General features: G+C 39.7%; 2 protein-coding genes across 3 annotated transcripts; one reads left to right on the top strand and one right to left on the bottom strand.

Annotated features, from left to right (window-relative positions):
• Positions 1-444: 444 nt before the first annotated feature.
• LOC103707604 (phosphatidylinositol transfer protein 3-like) lies at positions 445-9,710 on the bottom strand. Of its 2 annotated transcripts, XM_026804850.2 has the most exons (7): positions 9,497-9,696; positions 7,853-7,955; positions 6,332-6,423; positions 1,929-2,105; positions 1,742-1,840; positions 1,405-1,650; positions 445-1,073 (listed from the first exon to the last, which is right to left on the bottom strand). In XM_026804850.2, exons 2-7 carry the CDS (start codon positions 7,935-7,937, stop codon positions 765-767), a joined length of 1,008 nt encoding a protein of 335 aa, XP_026660651.1. In that variant the 5' UTR covers positions 7,938-7,955; positions 9,497-9,696; the 3' UTR covers positions 445-764. The 2 variants fall into 2 exon arrangements, with proteins under 2 accessions (XP_026660651.1, XP_008790372.1); XM_008792150.4 differs by lacking the exon at positions 7,853-7,955 and having other exon boundaries at positions 569-1,073; positions 9,497-9,710.
• A 9,606-nt stretch (positions 9,711-19,316) lies between these two features.
• Positions 19,317-21,362, top strand: LOC103699351 (scopoletin glucosyltransferase-like). Its single transcript, XM_039127594.1, has one exon. The coding sequence runs from the start codon at positions 19,943-19,945 to the stop codon at positions 21,098-21,100; it is 1,158 nt and encodes a 385-aa protein (XP_038983522.1). The 5' UTR covers positions 19,317-19,942; the 3' UTR covers positions 21,101-21,362.
• The last annotated feature ends 633 nt before the right edge of the window (positions 21,363-21,995 follow it).

The following is a 21,995-nucleotide window of genomic DNA, read 5'->3' on the forward strand; positions in this document are numbered from 1 at the left end:
GTTGTCCTTTCCAAATCCATCAAATAAGTCCGAATCATTTCTTGAGATTAGCTTTAAGTTCTGAAAGATTATGTAAACATTGCACGCATGGATGACTCTGAAACTGCTTGCCATGACAACAAGCTAATACAAGCAAGCCCCTCTTGGATGTACCAAGATCATAAGAAGCTATCTCCTTCGGAAGGAAAACCCATGTTGGCTGGCCCTTTGATCACCTTGATGAACCTCAAGGAACATTCATTCAAAATTGATGTAATTCTTGTACTGAAAACACTAAATCGATGTGGATGCAAGTTTTCAGCCTTTTGTTCAGCATATCAAAGTTTCGATATTAGAGTTTCTGTATTACAAGCTAAATAGTTGAATAAATCAATGAAGTCTAATCAACCAATTCAGTTAATGGGGAAACTAGTTTCATGGCAACATGAAAGAACATCCACCTACTATAATAATTCATGGGGCATAGATTGTACTGCAAAACAAAACTGAAGAGACTAAAACACAACGTACAGTGAAACACAAGCGAAGAGACTAATTTCCTGAGTCAGCAAAGTGAGATGGATGTTTATCTGCATGATAGTATATTCTTCAGAAGCGTTGTTTGTCTACATTGTATAAATTCTTCAAGAAAAGAAACATCTTTTAGAACGATTTCCAGTGAAACAGAAAGAACTAGATCCACAGTATAACTAGGGTACCCAAAGAATACCCACTGTGTTACTAAGTAGCGACATGCTGCATGGAAGTTTTAGTGGTGCTTTTGCTCAACTTGCTTGCGCAGCAATCCGTGATGGTTCCCACGCAACCTCGGAAGTTGAGTGCCCATTGGTTGTATGGTTGGCCTGGGCTGGTTTTTCATTCAAATCCCAAATGCTTGCCGATCTGATATCATCCTTTAACATCAATTTGGAGAACTCCTCATGGTTGTATTGTATTTTGTTCTTTCCTCCAAACTCAACCGGAAGTATCTCAACATCAAAGTACTTGCACATGAGCTCTATGCTTTCTGCAGTCTTTGGATAAACAAAATGTGTCTTTTCGAAGCTTTTTGGGTCTAAGAAATATTTGACAATCTGCAATGGCAGAACAGAACAATGTGTGAGGAAGATCACATAACAAAGAGAATAACTGTAAGTGCTTAATATATTCCAGATACAAGAAGAGACAAAAGAACCAGTGACTTGCTGAAGTTATTCATAAACCATCGCGATTGATCCTCATATTCAAGAGATTTGAAACAATGATTTCATGCATTTTTCATTTTCAGGGTTGTCTTCTTAACTAGATAGTATTAAAGGAGATAGACAATAGATGAGGAAGAAGTGCATGTAATTGTAATTTTCTGTGGGTGCTTATAGACAGCATAAAATGTACCATAGCATAAAGGGATGTATGAACTCGAACCTTCCAAAAGGTTTCAAAGATTCTGGGAGGATTGTATAAAAATGCAGCAGCAAGCCTCTCAGGATAATGATTTTGCAAAATCTTTGCAGCTTCTCGAGCAGTCTTTATTGGGACTGAATTGCTTAATGACCACCCAGTGAAGTCTATCAAACACACCATTTGCTCTTGACCCTCAGGCATATTGAGAATCGCATTCTCTAAGATATACACCAGATGCCGAATTTGATTGATGTGTGATGATGAGTTCTGTAAACTGAACATATTCAAAACTCTGTACTGTACTGTGGAACTGCAAGAATGATTTTCAAGGAAAAGAAAAAAAATATTCAGTGCATACCTGTTTTGCTGGTTTCATCACAAGAACAGTTCTTCCTTCTCGATCATGAAAATTTGCTATGTACAATTTACCAGTTTCACCTTCAATAGCAACTTCATGCTGACAGAATTACAAATTGCAGTGAATAAGTTAATTTCTTGTTTACCAATTTAATAGCCAAGAGTTGTTGCAGGACAGTAAAACTTACCCAGCGGATCTCTTCTGGCTTGTAGGTTGATCGCCACTTGAGCATCTCTTCCAACATTTTTTTTGACTCATAAACATTCCAGTTCCTAGCTTCCAAATATCTCCTCAAGCATGCATCAGTGCAGTACTTCAAGCTACGTCCAGACAAGGGTCCCATTGCAGCTCTTAGCTCATTGATCTGTTTGTAGAACAAGTGTTGAATAAGCTCAAGTATCTGTATCTACTTTATGCACTGGTAACAAAACTACAGATTAGATACAAGTCATTCAATGAAAATTCAGTGGAACTAGGGATGAATTCAGATACTTCACCAGAGCTGTTCATCAAGAAATTATATGGACATACTTGGATACTCTTAGAAAGTAATGTTTTGTGCATCTGGAAGTTTATCAAAACATCTATGTTTTTAAAATCTTGGGCTAGAGAGTGCCAGCATTGCAACTATCACATGAACAATCTTGATTCTGTAATTAGGGGGAAAAATCTAGCTTACAAATCTCAAAGAATCCATAGCTTTCAATACCCTTGCTACCTCTATCCAAAACAATCACTAAAAAGACTTTGCAGAACACTATAAATATTGTTTTAGACATTAATAAACTTGACTTATGGTTGATTTCCAGAAGGGATATTTCTTTAATGGAGTAACTATGTCATAATTTAGCAAAATCTACAATATATATTTTACAAATCTCTCAACTATTAATATATAAAATTTAATATCAATAAAAATATTATTTCTGAATACATAGAAAGAATATAAACAGTTGTTCTTCTAGACCAATTGGCATATACAAGGGCACTGATACCTAAATATACATTGCTTTAGCATTGACTTCTGTCTTTTCAATGTTCAAAGGATAACAATTCCATATACCTAACTATGATATAAAAGTACCATCAATATCCAGATGACATGATATAACCCAGTCACATGCATTGCACTTGCGGAGACTGAACCATTCATCATGGCAGTTCCGATACATGCACATGCTTTAAACATGTCCTCAAACAAATAACTCGATGTTGCAGGAGAGTAACAAGCCTAATTGGCCGAGAGCCAATAAGAATGCTAAACTGAGAAACACAAGCTAAGATAACTGTCGATAAGGCAACAGATAGTGACAACATTAGCATGAGCATGCATGTGCTTTAGATTAAATCATTTACATGGTTAGCACAGCCAGTGCAGAATGCACTGTGAATTGAGATGGCATATGTCCTGGTTTTTGGTCTCTTGTCCATACTCATATGTAATGAGTTGATAAAGATGACTATTTGTCATCCAATGTTAGATATGATATGATAAAAGTATCAGATGAGGGTATTGGTTCTAGTCCATGATTGGATAGAAGGATAAATCCTGAACCCCTGAAACCTAATATATTAACAGAGATGAAAATACAGAAACTCCTATATATCCCTGCTGCCACCACCAGAAAAAAGAAGAAAGAAAAGAAGAAAAAAGGAAAAGAATACATAGTCCCCTGTTTCCAATTCTATGAGCAACCAAATAAACCCCATTCCTTTCCTTAAGGATGTTGGATATCAAATGTACCTAAATCTCTCTAATTATGCTAGGGCTATGTAAGTGGAACGCGTGCTGGAGGCGAGGAACAAAAAGGAAGAGCATTTGATCGATGGCTGTGATTCCATGGTTCCACCTAATGTTCTGGATGGAAGGAGGAAGAGAAAATATAGAAATAAAGAAAGAGAAGGACACACAGTGTGTTAAGACCTGGCAATAATGATTCTTCTTTTAAAGAAAAGGATAATGAATTGCCTGTGTAAATGTGGAAGGCCTTATAGGCAGGCCTTTTGACTAGACTAAGGCTTTCGCATTATATATAGTAGATCATTGAAAGTGTTGTAAGGTTCACCACTTAAGATAGTAGATGAGAAAATTTATATTAAAAGGCCTTGTCTGGCCAGCCACTTTAGTGGTCTCCTACATTGAGGCTGGCCACCTTTGTCCCTTTATTTTCCTCCTACTCTGCCTGTTCTCTTTTCTCCTCATTCTTTTTTCCTTCCCTTTATTCTTATCCCCTTTCTTTCCTCCTCTTTTTTCCTTGCTCTCTTTCCTTCTCTTGCTCTTTTCTTCTTCCCTTTTATGTTTATTTTCTTCTCTCTTCCTCGCTGGACTACTCTTTCCTCCTATAAAATTGTCACAGCTCACTGAAAGCTCCTAGAATAAGTTGAGATCTCTCTTAAAGAATAACATGTTTTACTTAAGATCACCCCAAAATACCAACCCTCTATGGTCCTGATTTCTTACAAGTCACATAAAGAAAAAAGAAATGACATGGACCCACAAACACATTAAGAGACCTAATCTTAAACCTCATCTAACTCTAAACCACATCAGAAAACTTCTGTATAAAATTCTGAAGGGGCTATTTGCACACAAGGACAGCAACTATATGTAGCTCAGATCAAATCACTAAGTGATTTCCAGTTCATGATTGCTGAGGTCTCCTTGAAGAACTTTGTTGACTCAATGAAGTGTCTTAAGCAGTCCGTAGATTTTTGAGACTAAAAGAATTGGGAAAGGATCATTAATTATTGAAGGTTTATATTTTTTGGGAAGATAAATAAAGGTGTAAACCGATTGAAGTTGTTCATTATCTATTATCTACAATTTGTCAAGAAAAAGGAGATAAAGTATTGGCACAACATAGAATCATTATAGTTGAATGAAGGCTAGCTAAACTTCTCAAGATGGTGTTTGTCATCTACAAGAGATGGGGTCACGCTATAGTGATGTGAAGTTTAGATTTCTGGCATGAACACAGAATGTTCAAAAGAGGTCCAGACACATAAAAATGTCAAATCTTCTAACACAGAAAAATGAAATAACATGCAAATACATACACCCACACCAACATGCATGTACAAAGAAAATTTGCAAAACTGGTTTAAATAAAATTAGCAACCACTATATTTTACTAAGAAAAATATGATTAAGTCTTGTCATCAAGGTCTGCTGAACCGGGCCGAACTGACCTGGGTTATACGGGCCGGAACTGCAATGGGACCGGCCAAAACCAGTCCTTTTCGGGCCTGAACCGGCCTGAACCTGCCGGAACTGGCCAGAACTGGTTGGAATCGGTTGGTTCCGACCAGTTCATGCCGACTTGGTGCAAACCAGTTGGTTTGCACCGAGTCAAGTAGCACTGTGGCAATAATGCCATCTAGGTTAAACTAAGTTCATAGAAACATAAAAAAAAATAAAAAAATTAAGAAAATATCAAATTAGACTTAAATTCACAGAAAAAGTTTGACAAGTGTGATTACTAATTAATTTTTTTAAGAATTGCAAAAAAAAATTAGGGTGTATCGGTTCGTGAACCGGCATGCCCTACTAGTTCTGTTCGGCACCGAACCAGTATTGAACCATACCGGGCGCCGACCGCTACGGGTTCCGGTACCGGTTTGGCGGCCTTACTTGCCATCATAAGAAATTTCACAAGAAAAAAAATATATATTATAAATTTTGACAGGATGGACAACAAAAGAACCAATTAGATATGTTTTCTTGTATATGCTCACCGAAGCAACAAAGAAATTGCTTCTATGACTTCTATCTCTTAAACATTAGTACAAACTTAAAAAACAAAGAGGGAAACATACCTTAAAATACAAAGTGCCCAACTTGATTAATGTATGTTGTAAGAGCTCACAGAAAAGCTAAAATTGATTAACTAATGATACCAAGTGACTAACATTGAGATAATGCTAGTTTTCTTTATAAAGAAGCGAAGGAGAGAGAATGCTAATTTTTGTGTGTTGATTATTTCAAGAAAGATCGATAATAGCGCAATAGCCTAAAGTTAAAACTTTAGTTCTGAAGCAAGAATAAATGAAGAGAAAAAATGGGGCGCATATGGATCCAAAACATAGAACAAACTCGAGAAGCAAAAGCGTTATTAATTATTTGTTTATATGAATTTTTTGTCCAAAAGAAATTTAGTAAAATGAATGTCTCTTAACCACCGACAAGAGATGGAAAAATCTATTAATATTTTTTTGTAAATGAGAGCAGAATCTGAAAACATGACAACCATATAGCAGATCTTCGTGCAGGAATAAATTTCAAAAACTCTAGGTCATCATGCTCCACCCAATGATTGATCTTAGACCCTATATTCTAATTTTGCTTGGTCAACTCTTCTACCTAATTGAAGCAAATACTAGTAACTACAATCAGAATCTCTACCATGATAACTATAACTAGCAACCTAAATTTTAGGTAACATTAGAATGAGGTATTTATCAAATAAAACTCAGGGAAAAAATCATATTTATGAAGGTACAGAGTTCTTTTCTTTAAGAAAAACACAAACCAGAATATCTTGACAATGAAATCAAGCCAACATGATGATAGCATCAGTTCTGTCTAATTACCTTTGCTTCTTGGTGCACGGTACCATCCTCCTGAATATCACGGGTGGTATGCTTCTTACGAAACATGACTGCTACACTACCAAAATGTGTTCCTTCAGGCAGCAGATATACTCATGTCATTCACAAAAGAACAAAAGAACAGAACTTGGTAAACTCAGGTTAACATGATCAAAAAGGAATCCATTGACTTCAAAAATAAATAAGGTCTCTATATATCAAATAAGGGAATTTACTTCATCAAGAGTACAAAAAAAATAAAAACAACTCATAGTGGTGCAACAGTAACCTTATTTACAGTTGTGAACAACACAATTTGAATCTTCAAAGAATGTTCCACATTTAGCACTTACTGTGGAGGCTTTGAGAGGAGATGATGGAAGATCAAGGATCAAATACAAGATTGTCCCAGTCCATATTGGGTGTATCATACTAGACCAATAGGGAATCGGTACCCAATACACCCACTGTACTCTGGGTAAGCACCAAGAGATGCATTGTATCAACACTTGGTAAAGCCATTACTGGTTAAGTTTCAGTTACTGAAACCTGTACTTAAAACCTTGGATGAAAGATGAAACAATTAATTTGAAAGTCATTTACAAATTAATATAGGTGCTCAGCCCCCTACAATTTAATTAATAAAAATTAAACCATGATCTAAGTTGTATTCCAAACTTGGGTCTTGTTAGGGATGATAATGAGAGGGGTTCAAAGAATGATAAATTCTACGGTGTTCACAATTCAAAATAGCATGGCGCAGAGGAACTGAGGGGTGTGAGCATAATTCTGGAACAGATTGAACAAATAAATTTAGCAATACTTGCTTTAGAGACACATTAATTCTGATTTTTCATGGAAATTTGCTATCTTACAGAATTCAAAAACTGGGATTGCTCACTTAGAAGTCTAAACAAAGATTTGCTTGCAATTTAAAATCAACAACAACAACAACAATAAGCAGCATGTAGAAAGGTATAACCCAAACATGCAATCAAAAACACCTGCATTGCAGAAATTTTGAAATTTCTAACTAGACAAACACTTTTAGCTTATAGAAATGCTATAGCTTGATCATTATATTACATCTTATTCTTATTCGCTTAAAAACATAACAGAACAGTAATCTCATTAATAACATTTGCTTATGTTTTTCAAATGATTATGTCCTTCAAAACAACATATTTTGGACAAAATATCAAACAAAATATTAATTTCTGTTTGATTGAACTGTAAAGATAGAGTTCATTTGCAAAGTTTATGCAGGGGCTGCAAGAGTGTTCGCACTCAAGCATTGTGCAGGGCTCTAGTAGAGTTCATTTGAATTATTTGTGCATGGCAACAACTGAACTTGTTTGCAAAGTTCACACCTGTAATTCATGCATGGCACCAACAGAGTTGGTGCATGAAGGTTGTGCAATGAAGGAGATAGCATCTATTACTTGTAATATTCAAAAACATTTCTAAGAGGGAGCTCTATCTTCTTCCTTAAATCTTTGCAATGAAGGAGATCGCATCTATTACTTGTAATATTGAAGATCTCTCTTCCTCGGCTGCTGAAGATCGTAAGGTTAAAGAGCCCAACACTTGGAGGAAGATCTCTTCTCATATGTAACCTTCTGCCATTCTGTTTCGACGGTAAATACCACTTAGTTGAGCAACAAGCTAGCCCTCAATAGAAGGTGTCAACAAATCTTGGAACTTGTACAATCAAAATGCAGTAGTTAGTGCATTGGTGCATGCCTTAGTAGTAATTATCTTCCATTTAAGGTGTCACATGCACTTCTGAAGCTCCTCAGAAACACATTCTTGCACCTGCTTCCTAAAGTGTTTTCTTATTAATTTTTTTTTTTTAAGAGACCTGCTTCCCTGTTCCCGTACATTACCCGCTTCTAATAACTAAGGTGTAGCCAAGCCCTGTTGAAGAACTTGAACATAAGCAAAATTAGGAACCAAGAGAAGGTCAGAGTGGTGGTCCATATGCGGACACACCTAGATTCTATTGGCCTTTTTTTGCTGTATTTTTTGCAATAATGCAAGTCTATGAAACCACTATTTGATAATGTTTAAGAAATGTTCTCAACACATGATGCAGATAATAGAGGTAGAGCAAAGGTTTTCCTCAAACAACAGTAACAACACAAGATCCCAGGAATGCATGCACATTAAAGGATCATGGTTGCTTCTTGTATGCTGAAATTTTTCATCATATTTGCCATGGCCCATGTGAAGTGTAGGTGAAATAAAAGCCGGAAATAAAGCACAGTAGCATTGAGCGTCACAAACCTATGCCACAAAAGTAAATTTTATAAGGAACAGAGTGTTTTTATTTTTTTCTGTCAAAGACCGACAGAAAAGGTTTTTCATAATAATTTTGACCAACAATGAAAACATCCACAAAAAAAAAAACAGTAACCAATCTAAATAAATCAGTCTATGGTATGGTCCCCGGAAAATCATGGTTTGTCTACTAATCAGCTTGCAAAAGATAAAACCAGTCTAGCATACAGAGGATTATAGGATTTAAGAAGCTCATGATTGAGAATTCAATAAACTGCATTATGAGCAACCAAATGGAAGGATTCAGCTTGACATTGGGCCCTTGATGCCTCCTTACTTAACAAACATAAACAAAAGCACCAGCTTGTTGGAACCAATTAATAGCGGTCGTAAAGAAACATAAGAGAGCTAAAAGCTCCATTCAAAACAAAAGGGAGAGATGATAGAAAAACCCTAAAACAAGCCTTGAATCCTTCAACAACAAGAATTCTCCCACATGGAAGCACACACAAACAGTTGCAAGAAGCTTTTCAGACAAAATTACCCAACCAGGGCTGGAAACACTGTTCATAAACTCGGAAGGATCTCAAAACGATTGGAGAAGAAAGCAACCGCCGGCCTCAAAAAAAGATCCCTTTTAATACTCCAGATCAAAATTAAAATAAAAAATCACCAAAAATATTGATTAAACCTCCATTTCTATACGGCACAGCCCCTTGAAACCAGAGCATATTGAGATCAAAGTAACCAATAGAAGGAAGGAAAAAACCATCACAAATTCGGATGAATTCAGGAAAAAGATCAGAACCGAGCAAATTCCTGCCGTTAATTCCAATCTATTAATCTATATATATGTATATACACCAACACACAGAGAGCGAATTGTACCTGGTGGAAGAGAGTGAGAGGGAAGGGGATGGAGGAGACTGGGATCGATGCCTCGGGGCTTCTTGAATGTTTTCTATTGTATCGTATGAGAAGGGGAGGAACTCTTCTTCCTTTTTGGGAATAACTTTCCTCCGCCCCGGTGTTTGGACCCGAAGTCAGCAGCTTTGGCCTCTCTTGACACTTGGTTAGACCCGAAGACTTTGGACCCTCTCTCTCTCTCTCCGAGTCTCCCCCTCTTGATGGCGCCCGGTGGACGGGAGGGAAGAGAAAAGTCGCGTGATTTAGGCCCCTCTAAGAGAGTCCTTTGCTGTAGAGCTTTTGAAAGTAAATTTTTTAAAATAAAATTTTTGTAAAAAAATATTTACTATTTAATAACTATATTTTTAAAATATTGTAGCACTTTAACATGTATTTAGTAAATAAACTTAAAAAATATTTATGGTATGACAAAATGAGTATAAAGGACATTGTATAGTATCCTACAACAGAGCATAATAAAATATAAATTAATACATAAATATATAATATAATATAATATTATCGTAATATAAAATAATATTAATATAATATTGTATATTATAATATAATAATTTAATATAATATTAAATTATTTAACATAACACATCAATGTATTATAATATAATGTAATATAATATTATATTTATAGTGTAATACAATAAAGATTTAAAATATTATAATTATTAGCGTAAATTAATTTTTCATAATATAAAAATTTTTCTAGCTAGGTGATAAAATTGGTTAAACAATTATTAAAGAGACATGTTGTATAATTGTTATATTTTATCATGGATATTTTGATAAAAAAATAGCGACCACGCTTAAAAGTGCTTTTCGAAAAGCTTCAAAATGGAGTTTCTCCAGAAAACTAAAAACAGCTTTTCGAAATTTTTATCAAATATTCCTATTTCATATAAAAGTGCTTTTTGGCCCTCGGAAAGCTAGGCCTTACGACTTAATGCTCCCGCTAGCGTGTTCTCTTTTAATTATGGAGGCTGGCAAATTTCTTATATAAATTTGCCAGGGAGGAAGCCCTCAACTACTGCATTAGTTCTTGGAGGGGAAAAAAAAGAGGGTTATCTTAATATCCATCAACCCTTTTCCACTGCACAACTTTTGATCCGAAAGAGCGATCAAGAGAGAGAAACCCAATCGGGGGAGTTACATGTCCAGTCCTACATATGGTACCGATTCTATCCAACATTTTCCTTCCATATTTTGAATGTTTTCCAGCTATAAATATCGTTATGACCTAGGATCCTCCATGGCGCACAAATTGCGCCGCAGAGTGATATACGGCGTTCAATAGCCATCATCAGATGATGGATGGTTATCAATATAACTATAGTATGTACCAATGTTGATGGCCATCCATCTCTTCATAATGGCCATCGAGTGTGGTAGAACACACACTCTGTGGTGTAATCCATATACTGCAGAAGATCCCTACTCTATGGTTATCCCCCAAGTCAGGAAACAAATTGGTCATGCACCAGTATGAGGTGCTGTCTTGACCACATTCACATCCCTCTCCGGTACTAATGGGCTAGGTGGGTCCAATGAGCTTGAGTACTGCCATGGGAGAGCCAAACACGATCCTAGAAGCAGTCTCAGTTCCACGGGACGGGCTGGGCCACGTTGAAGAATAGTCCATAGGCTGAGGCTGGGCTTGATATGAGCCCATTGATATCACTGTGTTCCGGCTTTCCTAGACCGGCCGGATGACTGGCCCCAATCAAGCCTCCTCATGATGCACAAGCAATTATAACGTTAAGTCGGGCTCAATTTTTTTTTTTTTTAATGCAGGATATATCGTACCATTCTAGCATAACTATATTCAAAAAAATTACAAAAAAAAAGACGATGAAGAGGGGGTCGAGCGGACTCATAACTATCACAAAGCCGGCTACCAAAATACTGCACAACATACGAGGCGACCCAATCAGCTGTTCTGTTCGTTTTTTGGTAAGCATGAGTGTCTTGAGAGGCCACCCAGTTCTTTAAAAGGATATCCTACAACAGTAGGTGCTTATCGTTTACTCTGACGTAGTCTTGGATCTACCCAATCACAATTGCTGGGTCCTCTTTTAAATGGATACACTCTGCTCCCAAGTTGACTCGTGCATGGTGATCATTTTTAAGCAGCTCTGAGCTCAGCTTCGGGAATAGGAGTGCCATTTTTGACTAGACAAATTTTATATATGGAGTTTGATCAGCCACACGAAGCACACTCCTGTTACAGATTTCTATTACTAAAATTTTATATATGATAGAGGGATTTGAGGCAGGTATTCAATTTCCACCTCACGGCGGACTTGTGCTGCACTGAAAATTAGATAAACGACTCTTTCATTTTCTTTCATTTTGTATTGAAAATTGGATAACTGCTTTCCTCCCATTCACCAACACTTCGAAATTGTGCATACAAGTAGGACGTGGGATTAACCAAATGAATTACAAGGCTCCATTGGACGGTAAATAAGTGGTCATGCATAAAAAAATATATACACAGACATAAATTATAAAGACCTATATTATTATATATTTAGTTACACATCAATTATATACTGGATAGATTTTAAATATCTATACGAGACCAAAAAATTTAAATAATAACTTTTGGTTAGCATTTTCTTGATAAAGTTCTAAATTGTTGCTAATAGTATTAGAGCCGATTATGCATATGTCCTATATAGATTAAAGGATGCTGCAACATAAACTCATGTGCGTTGACTACGAGTTACTTGGTGTTTATAATTAGACTTGATTGGATTTGGACTCTCAACCTAGCAAGAACGTCAAGGCCTAAACAGGAAGAGTACGTAAGGATCCGTGCATGTATTATGTTTGTCCCACATCAGTTTTGCACAAGATAAATTTTGACTTCTTCTATAGAATTAAGAAATCCAAATAATATTTTCTGATTAGCCCTTTTGAATGAGGTTCTGGGTTGCTCCCTCACCCCCTAGCTATCTCAAGGTGAATTTCGACGGAGGCATGGCCGATGATGGTATTTCTGGAAGAGTGGGTTTTATGATCAGGGATCATGAGGGTAGATTTATAGCAGCCGGACGGCGGAGCACACCTGGTCTGACCGTGGTGGGGTGGAACTACGGGCTGAAAGTGATTCCTAGGTTCTTCGGTGTTTAGCATGTTGATTTTTTTTTTTTTGAAAACCATGGCTGAACCTGATCGGGTTGCCTACGTACCCCTTCATAAGGGGGATTAAGCCATACGTAGTTCTTTTTAAGTTTCAAAAACGCAGCAGAAAAACCGAATCAAACAATTTAATTCATGCATGCTTATAAGATCAAATATAGAAATCAGCACCTTAAGAACACATAGGATTATGCTAGAATCGTTTAAATAATTATGCTAAAACTTTTATGCATGATTAACTATCAGATCTGAAACTTAAGAACTCTATTCTAATTAATCTCCGAATATCCATCGAATGGATTCTGGAGATATCTCCGTAAGGAGCCCCGAAAGAGGATAAAACCTCGGAGAATCGGATCTAGAACTTGACAACATGATAAATGATTAATGCTACATTAATACCTTTTATGATGGATGAAAGTTGTGGATATGATCCTTGACTTCGCAGCCACGCACACGAATGGCCTCTACGAGAAGTACACGCAAAGTTCCTGGAGAGATCCAATCCTGCGGAAGTGCTAGCTTGCGCAGAATTTCTTGAGGCTGAAATTTGATCTTCCCAATGCTATTAGCTTTTGATTCGCCTTCTTGGAAAAACTTGGAGGGAAGGTTTAGACGGATTGAAGAGGACTTAAATCTGATCTAAAGACTCTTATCAGGGACCCCCAACACTAATGGCATGATGGACTTAGAGGAGGAAGAAGTCAGCTAGATTGAATGTAGAATTTTTCCATGCATAAACTAGGGTTCCTCTCTTTTCTTTTTCCTTTTTTCTTCCTTTTCTCTCTTTTCTCCTTGAATTCGACCACCAGATGATGGAGGTCCTTTTAATGTTGCTATCCCCTCTAACTTCATATTACATCCCATATTTGTGGAGGATTTTGTGGGGTTTTGAATTTTGAATTCAAAATTCAAGTTCATGTGCCATTATATGATGAAGCTTGATCTAATTTAAACCATTCATCATGTTGCCACTTTCCTCTTTCAATTTCGAAATTCCCATGCCCCCAATCAGATTAGAGGGTTACGTGGTGATTTTGTGGTGATTAAATTCGAAATTCAACCTTAATTAGAAGTGAGATAAAGATAAGGATGACATATGCCATGAAGAAAGAGAATTTGATCTTATCCAATTCTTTTCATGAATTTATCTCTCCATGTCACCCCATTTGATGATGAAAGAGGTCCATGATGTTGCCAAGTGTCCCATGGCACCATTAAATAAATTAAATTAATTTTAATCATATTAAAAATCAATTTATGGCGCCATGCATGGATATGTGACAAGTGGATTTCAAGATCCGAACAGTTTCAGATCAAACCCATTTAATTTAATTAAATCCTAACAATTAGAATGATCCAATTACCATGGGTTGAACCTAATCCAATTAGGTCAATCCCTAATTAAGCATAAATTTAATCTAATTTAATTTGGTCAACCTAAGTCCTCTTGATTCAGACCTAATCCAATCAGGTCAAAAATCCTGATTGAGCCCAGAATTGAATCTAATTCAATTTGGCTCATCCTTAGTCTAATTACTCAATCCAATTGAGTTCATTAGCAATCTAATTACTAATTAATCCTCCAATAATTACTTTAATTATTTTATAAGATAATTTGCCAGTCGAATTGACTAAATTACCCCTGAATGATTCTTAATCATTCATCAGCCTTCTTGATCAATCAGGAATCTTCTATGCGTGTGACTTCATAGGTTCGAACCTAAGCCGGTAGTATAGGAACGACTTCCTACACTAATCGATGTGACCATCTAGCAATGGTACCCGACATCCGGATAGGCAGAATATATGCGAAGCAAATATTCTGGAATCCTGAACTATGGTTACTGTATAATTCAATCTCTTTGACTCCTAATGCCAGGATGACTTAGAGCTCACTGTCAACCCTATAATTAGTACATCCATTATGTGATTAACTTTAGATATCCCGTGACTTCTCACTGGAATTACTCTAGCCAAGGTTTTGCTAAATTAATCACAAGACATTATCTCCTGTTTCCAAGAGGGGTCAATTCCATCTCGACTCACAACTGACTACGCAAGTACTTGACTGCACCTAGTGACCTTCCGTCACTGAATTAGAAATTCAGATAGTCCGGTACCAAAGTACAATGAGTTGCTTGCTAGTCACAGATTGCGGTTTCAGGTCAGAGGGCCAAATTTATACCCATATCCACTCGGAACATCTCTTGACAGTAGAGCGTTCCAGAATTGGTCACGTTCAGTGAAATGTACTCCTACACTTCACCTGTGTGGCATACTAGTGTCTCTACACTCCTTGGTTAAGAGGACAACCAACGTATATGTCACACAATGACCTAATCTCGATAATACTGTCGTCCTAGTAACAACATATCATTTGGTCGCGAACTGGTTTAAGGACTTGAAGATAAATTCTCCTTTATCACTAATAAGTCCTAAGGACTTCATCATATAAGAGTTCATTTGAAGATATAAAATGATGAATAATGCCAAATAACATTTTATTAATTTATCAATTTATTTACAAAATTCAATCATCAGTATGCTGACGATTGACTATTAGGATACAATTCCCAACACGGGCAGCATGGGAGGGCATATTGTATGCTAGACGGGTGGTAGGGGTTGACAGCTTATTCATTGAGGGTGATTCGTTTACGGTGATTGACTAGATTCGAGGAGCAAACAGATACAATGATGGCCACCCTTTGATACGGGATACCCGCACATTGGTGAGAGAGCTGACTTTGGTCTGGATAGTTCACGTATATCGGAAGGCAAACAGTGCTACAGATTGGGTTGCCTTTTATATTGCCCGGCATTTCAAAGAGGTCCTTTGGATAAGGTTAGCCAGTATTCCATACTCTTTGTATTGTTTACTTTCACTTGATTCAGCATCTCGTACTCACGTTAGACTTATATGAATTGAAATGCCGCTTTTGACAAAAAAAAAAAGTAACTATTATCCAACCCAAGTGGTGAGTTTGGGCTCTTAACAAGTAGTTCTTTGTGTACCTGTGCAGTCCTAATCCTAGAACTGGTTCTACAAAAAAATAATTTTGATAAAATTTAGGATTTTTTACATGAATACCCTCTTAAATATCGAATTTTGTATGAATACCTTTTCAAAATTGATATTTGTATGTTTACCATCGTAAAAGACTTGTTTTGCTATTCTACCCTTTTTTATCTTTATTTTTGCATATATACCTACACCATCTGACAGCGTTAAAAAATTAAAAGTTTAAAATTAAAATGACTAAAGTACCCTTAATGAGTAGATGTGCGAAAAGAAACATTTGTAAGGCGATCGCAATAGGAGGCACAAAAAGTAATTTCAAAATTTTATTTTCTTTTTAATTAAAATAAATATAATTTTTATTAACAGTATTAGAAGAACCGTTATATTAGGGGTATTTGTGCAAAAATAGTATTTTATAAGGACATAGAAATAAATATAAATTTGAAGAGGATATTCACGCAAATTTAAATTTTTAGAAAAATATTAATGCAAGAAAATTCTAAAATTTAACCCTACAGTACAGTTGCAAGTATTCCATCTGTGCCCTCCTTCGAGTCTTCTCTGCCACTCCCTTCTCCCTTTCCTTCTTCTGTCTCTCCTCCTTCAACCCTTCTCTCCCACCCCATTGTCCCCTTTCCTTGGGAAGCTACGCCCTCATGTCAATTTGAGACACATGAGACTCCGCTAGGTCCCCTCCTGTGGCCAATGAGCTGATCTAATTTGGGAACACTTCGATTAGCCATCCCCATAAAAATTGGGAGCGTCACTTTTCCAAACCCCAGGCTTTGACAGGTCTCCTTCACCTACCCGAAGAGCTGATATGACTCAGTTTTTTTTTTTTTTTGCTTCGATCAGCCATCTATCCATGGTTGGAGCATCACTTTCCCAAATGTCGACACGCTTTCTTTTTTTCTCTCTTGCAGTAGTGCTTCATCGCTAGTTTGAAGGCTCCAGCTACCTTGTTCTTTAAAACTGCCCAATCGAGTCAATTCAGCTTGAACCTATTGCATCTTGGTATGTCTTTTGTTGCACGTTCCTCCATCTCCAAGGTAGAGAATGGGCTGCCATCCATAAGTTGTTCATCTTTGTTATAGTGGAGCCGAGCTGCTCGGGCTCGGCTCGTTAGTCAAACGAGCCCGAGCCCGAGCCTAATATGAGGCTCATTTACAGCCGAGCGTGAGCCCGAGCCCGAACAACTCACGAGCCCAAACAAGCTCTAGTCTCCCAGCCCAAATGAAAGATTCTCAGCCGGCTCAGCCCAAATGAAAGACTCTCAGCCGGCCCAGCCCAAACGAAAGTCTCCCAGAGTCCCTCGTATCGAGCCCGAGCCCGAGCTCGTAATTGAAACGAGCTTTACGAGCTCAAGCCCGAGCCTTTGTTTTGCCAAGTAAGCCCGAGTTCGAGCCCAATACCGAGCCCAGTACCGAGCCCGAGCCGAGCCCGAGCCCGAGCCTGAGCTTCTGTGAAACGAGCCAAGCCCGAGCCTCCCCAGGCTCGGGCTCGGCTCGGCTCGTTAACAGCCCTAAGTGGAAATGATATTTTGAATGATTTTTCTGCTATATTTGGGAATTATTATATTTGTGAGCTTGGTTTCTCGGTTAGAGGATGCTCTCTCCTATGCCCACAACTTGTTATATAGAGGCTCTATGATCGAAGTTGCTTGGTAATTGAGCAACTTTTGCATGTTTGTTTCCCCAACATGATTTTGCACGATTTATATTAATAATTGTGGGCCTTGCATGTTACACCCTTATAGAGAGTGATCTTGTTGATACACATGTATATTTTGTGAGAGGCATAGTACCCTCCAATGCCCATAACATGCTTGAGTAACATGCCTGTGATAACTTTGCATGCTTTTAGGTCATGATTTTGCTTTGTAATTTTATTTACATTGGATACCTCTAGGGGGGGCAAATATGACCCAACTCGCCAACCCGACCCGTATTCGACCTGCCATAAATAGATTTGGGTTTGGCCTAAACAGGTTCGGGTTGTAAACAGATTGACCTGTTTAACCTGTTTATTAATTGGATCGGATACGGATTTTAGATGTTCGACCCATTTAACCCGTATAACCTATTTAACTGTTGGGCTGATAGAAGCCAAGGCCCAGGGCCGGCCCAACTCTCCGCCACATGCCCGCATGCCTGCATCGCACTTCACAGTCCACAGTCTTCACCTCGGGCCCTTGGCTCGATTTCCTTTTCACCGCGAGAGCACGAATACGATCGCTTCCCTCTGTCCCTCTCAAGTCCCCCCTCTCCTCTCCAGCTCTTCTCTAAATTCTTCGCCTAGCGCCGCTCGAGCTCTCTTCGCCTGGCTCATTGTCATCGAGCCCCCCGATTCAAGACCCTCACAGCCTCGCTTAGGTCCTCGGAAGGTCAGAGGCCGCACGTCAAGGGAGTGGAGAGAGGAAGAGATGGAAAAGAAGGCCATGGCTCCGGCGGCGATGGCGGCTGACTTTGCTCTCAAATCACTTTCTTGCCGAACTCGATCTTTCCATCTCCGCTGTTGTCGATCTCGGCCTCACCCTCTTCGCTGTGATCCAACGATCGTCGCCTCCGACCTCGTCGCTGCTGACTTCAGAGGCGCCCTCTCAATCGGTATGCCTCACTCCCTCTATCCTCCCCCACCCCACAAACCCTCCTCCGGCGCCACCACCACCAGTCCATCCCCTCAAGCCCTAAGCCCTGAGCCAGGCCTGATCTATCGAAGCAGGCACCTCTCTCTCTCTCCGTCGAACCCTCCAACCTCTCCACATCTCTCTCTTGCCGAAAGAAACCCCAAGGTCCCCAACTCCCCACCTCTCTCTCTCTCGCCAGAAAGCAACCCCACGGCCATGGTCCCCACCCTCCCATCTCTCACTCTCCGTCGAAGTCGAACTCTCCACCTATCTCTCTCTCTCGCCAGAAGCAACCCCAGTACCCACGGCCACGGTCCCCATGATTTTCTTTCTCAAATTTTGAGATGCAATTGGATGGCCAAGGCAGTAGTTGGTTATTCCCAAAGAACTAATTAGCTAGCACTATGTACATACATACATACGTACATACGTATGTACATGTATATATATGTATAATATAATATAAAGACATGTATAAGTATGCACATATGCATGTGTGTGTCTATATATATATATATATATATATATATATATATATATATGTTTGTGTGTATGTGCATGTGTGTGTACACTGTACATATATTGTGTGCCTGTGTATTTGATTGACCATTGGAGTTGGTAATGGTTGTCACTATTTCAACCTTTAAGAATCTCTCTTATTTGTTTAATAAATGTCATTTGGTCACGATCCATAATCTATAGGACCAAGTCAATTTAAGTAGGTGAATTTAACAGATGGGACTTTTGTTTGATTGCCTCAGCATTTTATGTTTAGTCCTGTATATAGTTATATTTGCTATTCAATTTATTGAAAATTAAAATTGTTTTATATACAACAATATTTAATACATATAGGATCACATAATGGAGCCTTTAAGGGTTGGCTTGTAAAGGTCAAAAATGGGACCAGTTGTATCTTTCACGCAAAAGAAAAATTCTTCGTTAGATCAGCTATTGCATCAATCTCAAAACGTTCGTACAAAAAAAGGTCAATTCTTCTTTAGAAAAAATGGGAATAATTAGCCTTTCCTGATCTGGACAACAACAAAAAAAAACACATATAAGATCACAGATTAACCAAACACACACACACACACACACACACACACACACACACACACATATGTATATGTGTGTGTGTGTGTGTGTGTATCATTTAAGGGGCATTACCTGCCTGACTATAATATGTTACGAGTTTGTCATTACCATTGTCTAATATATATTGGTTGGGGTAGCTTTGTAGATTGCGGTGATTGAATATTTTGGATCCAAAACTTTGAACCTTCCGTCTCTAGTGCCTCTAGTCCCACATCTCTCTCTCTCTCCCTCCCCCCGGTTCATCAGCCATGGGACCCGAAGCTCGAGATCCGTTAAAGATATTCTTCTTCCCTTTGATGTCCCCGGGCCACATGATCCCCATGCTCGACATCGCCAAGCTCTTCTCCCGCCGCGGCGTCTCCGCTACTGTCGTCACCACCCCCGGCAACGAGCCCCTCCTCCGCCCCTCCATCGACCGTGCCAACTCCACCAACCACCATCCTCTAATCCACCTCCTCCTCCTCCCCTTCCCCCCTCCGTCCACCACCTCCTACCCTCCGGCCGGGAGAACCTTGGCTCCATGTCCGCCTCCGACCACGCTGACTTATTCACCGCCATCGACGCCCTCCGCCGCCCCTTAGCCGAACTCCTCCGCGCCCACCGCCCCGACTGCCTCGTCTCCGACTCCATCTTCCCCTGGACAGCCGACGCTGCCCTCGCACTCGGCATCCCCCGCCTCGTCTTCCACGGCCCCGGCGCCTTCCCCCTCTGCGTCCACCGCAGCCTCGAGCTCCACAACCCCCACGCCGGCGTCTCCTCCGACTCCGAGCCCTTCGCAGTCGAGGGCCTTCCGGACCGCATCCAAATGACCCGCTCCGAGATCTCCCCCATCTTCTTCTATCCCGACTTCCTTCGATCTATAACAGAGGCCGAGGAGAAGAGCTTCGGCATCGTCGTCAACACCTTCTACGAGCTCGAGCCGGCCTACGCCGAGCTCTACAGGAAGCCACCCGGTCCGCGAGCGTGGTTCGTGGGCCCGGTCTCCCTTTCCGATAAGGACGAGGCCGACCGAGGCGGCCGGGCCCACCCGGCCCACAGCCGATGGCTGAGCTGGCTGGACTCCAGGGCAGAGAACTCCGTCGTCTATGTGTGCTTCGGCAGCCTCTGCGAGTTCTCCGGCGAGCAGCTCCGGGAGATCGCGCTGGGCCTTGCGGCCTCCGGCTACCCCTTCTTCTGGGTGGTGAAGGAGAAGGGTGACGTGGCTGGCGAGGATTGGCTGCCGGAGGGGCTCGAGGAGAGGGGTGTGGTGGTGAGGGGGTGGGCCCCGCAGGTGGTGGTGCTGAACCACGCGGCGGTGGGGGGTTTCGTGACGCACTGCGGGTGGAACTCGACGCTGGAGGGGGTGGCGGCGGGAGTGCCGATGGTGACGTGGCCGCTGTCGTACGAGCAGTTCGTCAACGAGAAGTTCTTGACCGAGGTGGTGGAGATGGGTGTGAGGGTGAGGAGGGGAGGGAGCGGAGGAAGTGGGGTGGTGAGGGGGGAGGAGGTGGCGGCGGCGTTGGCGGCGGTGATGGGCGGCGGAGAGGAGGCGGAGCGGAGGAGGAGGAGGGCGAGGGAGTACGCGGCGGCCTCAAGGGCGGCGGTGGAGGAGGGAGGCTCCTCGTACCAGGACATTGGCCGGCTGGTGGCGGAGCTGGCAGCCGCCCGCGCGGCGAGGAGGGGGGAGACGGGACAGTGAAAGCAGGAGAGCGAGGCCGTGGCGGTACCGTTGTGAGACGGGAAAGCTGTGTCGTCTACAAGTTTTGGATGGAATAAAAATGAGTTGGCTTTGAGAACGCCAGAAAATATAAAATATATAAATAAATTTATTGTATTCTATAAGCTTAAGTTTTTAAGATAAGAATGAGATAGGCGTAGCCTTGTAGGGTTTACTCCCAGTATCTTGTATTTAATTTTTTTTTTAAAATAAATTCTTCTGTTTCAAACCTGCAACTAATCAACTAGACTGGGTTATGACCTCACGGTCAGCGTCATCATGATGGCGCTATTTTGCTTTGTCGCTAATGAGAAAGCCTTCCTGCTATTGTTATATTTTCAGGTGAAAAAACTATACCAATCGTTCTTAAGCAAAATATAAAATTATTAAAGGCTTCCAACCGTTCACATTTATTAACAACCCACTTCTTACGTTGTATACGTTAAGTTATTTTTCTTTACGACTTCACTTTTTTAGAAGAAGAAAAGATGTAGTACTTAAGCTACCACTTTTCTTTGAAACTTCAAATTTTTGGAAGAAGAAAAAATATGGTGTATAGCACCCATTTTGATACAGTAATTTTAAATTAGTTACTAGTTTAAAAAATTTTCCAACTCTAAAAGATAAATATTAAAAATATCGTAACTAAAACATAAATATTGTAAATCTCTCGTAACACTTTTTTTAAAATATTTTATAAAGCTAAACGTAAGTCTTAACCATCTTTATGTAAAAAAGATATAATGAAAGGTTGTCTATAGCAAAGAAAGAAGCCAAGAAAATGGTTTTGATTCTGGACGGAAAAGTGAAAGAGAGGGTCGAGAGAGATCGAAAAATTTCTCAAAAAAGGTAGAGATCTTAATTTCGAGCGAGACCT

The sequence above is a fragment of the Phoenix dactylifera genome, chromosome 6, assembly GCF_009389715.1.
Source record: "Phoenix dactylifera cultivar Barhee BC4 chromosome 6, palm_55x_up_171113_PBpolish2nd_filt_p, whole genome shotgun sequence".
In the NCBI taxonomy this organism is placed as follows: domain Eukaryota; kingdom Viridiplantae; phylum Streptophyta; class Magnoliopsida; order Arecales; family Arecaceae; genus Phoenix; species Phoenix dactylifera.

Coding starts and splice junctions, on each gene's coding strand:
- LOC103707604 (XM_026804850.2), bottom strand. CDS start 7,937: ATGAGAAGAGATCTTCCTCCAAGTGTTGGGCTCTTTAACCTTACGATC. Junction 1,651..1,741: donor TGATGAAACCAGCAAAACAG/GTATGCACTGAA, acceptor TTCAGTTTACAG/AACTCATCATCACACATCAA. Junction 1,074..1,404: donor TCTTTGAAACCTTTTGGAAG/GTTCGAGTTCAT, acceptor CTGCCATTGCAG/ATTGTCAAATATTTCTTAGA.
- LOC103699351 (XM_039127594.1), top strand. CDS start 19,943: ATGTCCGCCTCCGACCACGCTGACTTATTCACCGCCATCGACGCCCTC.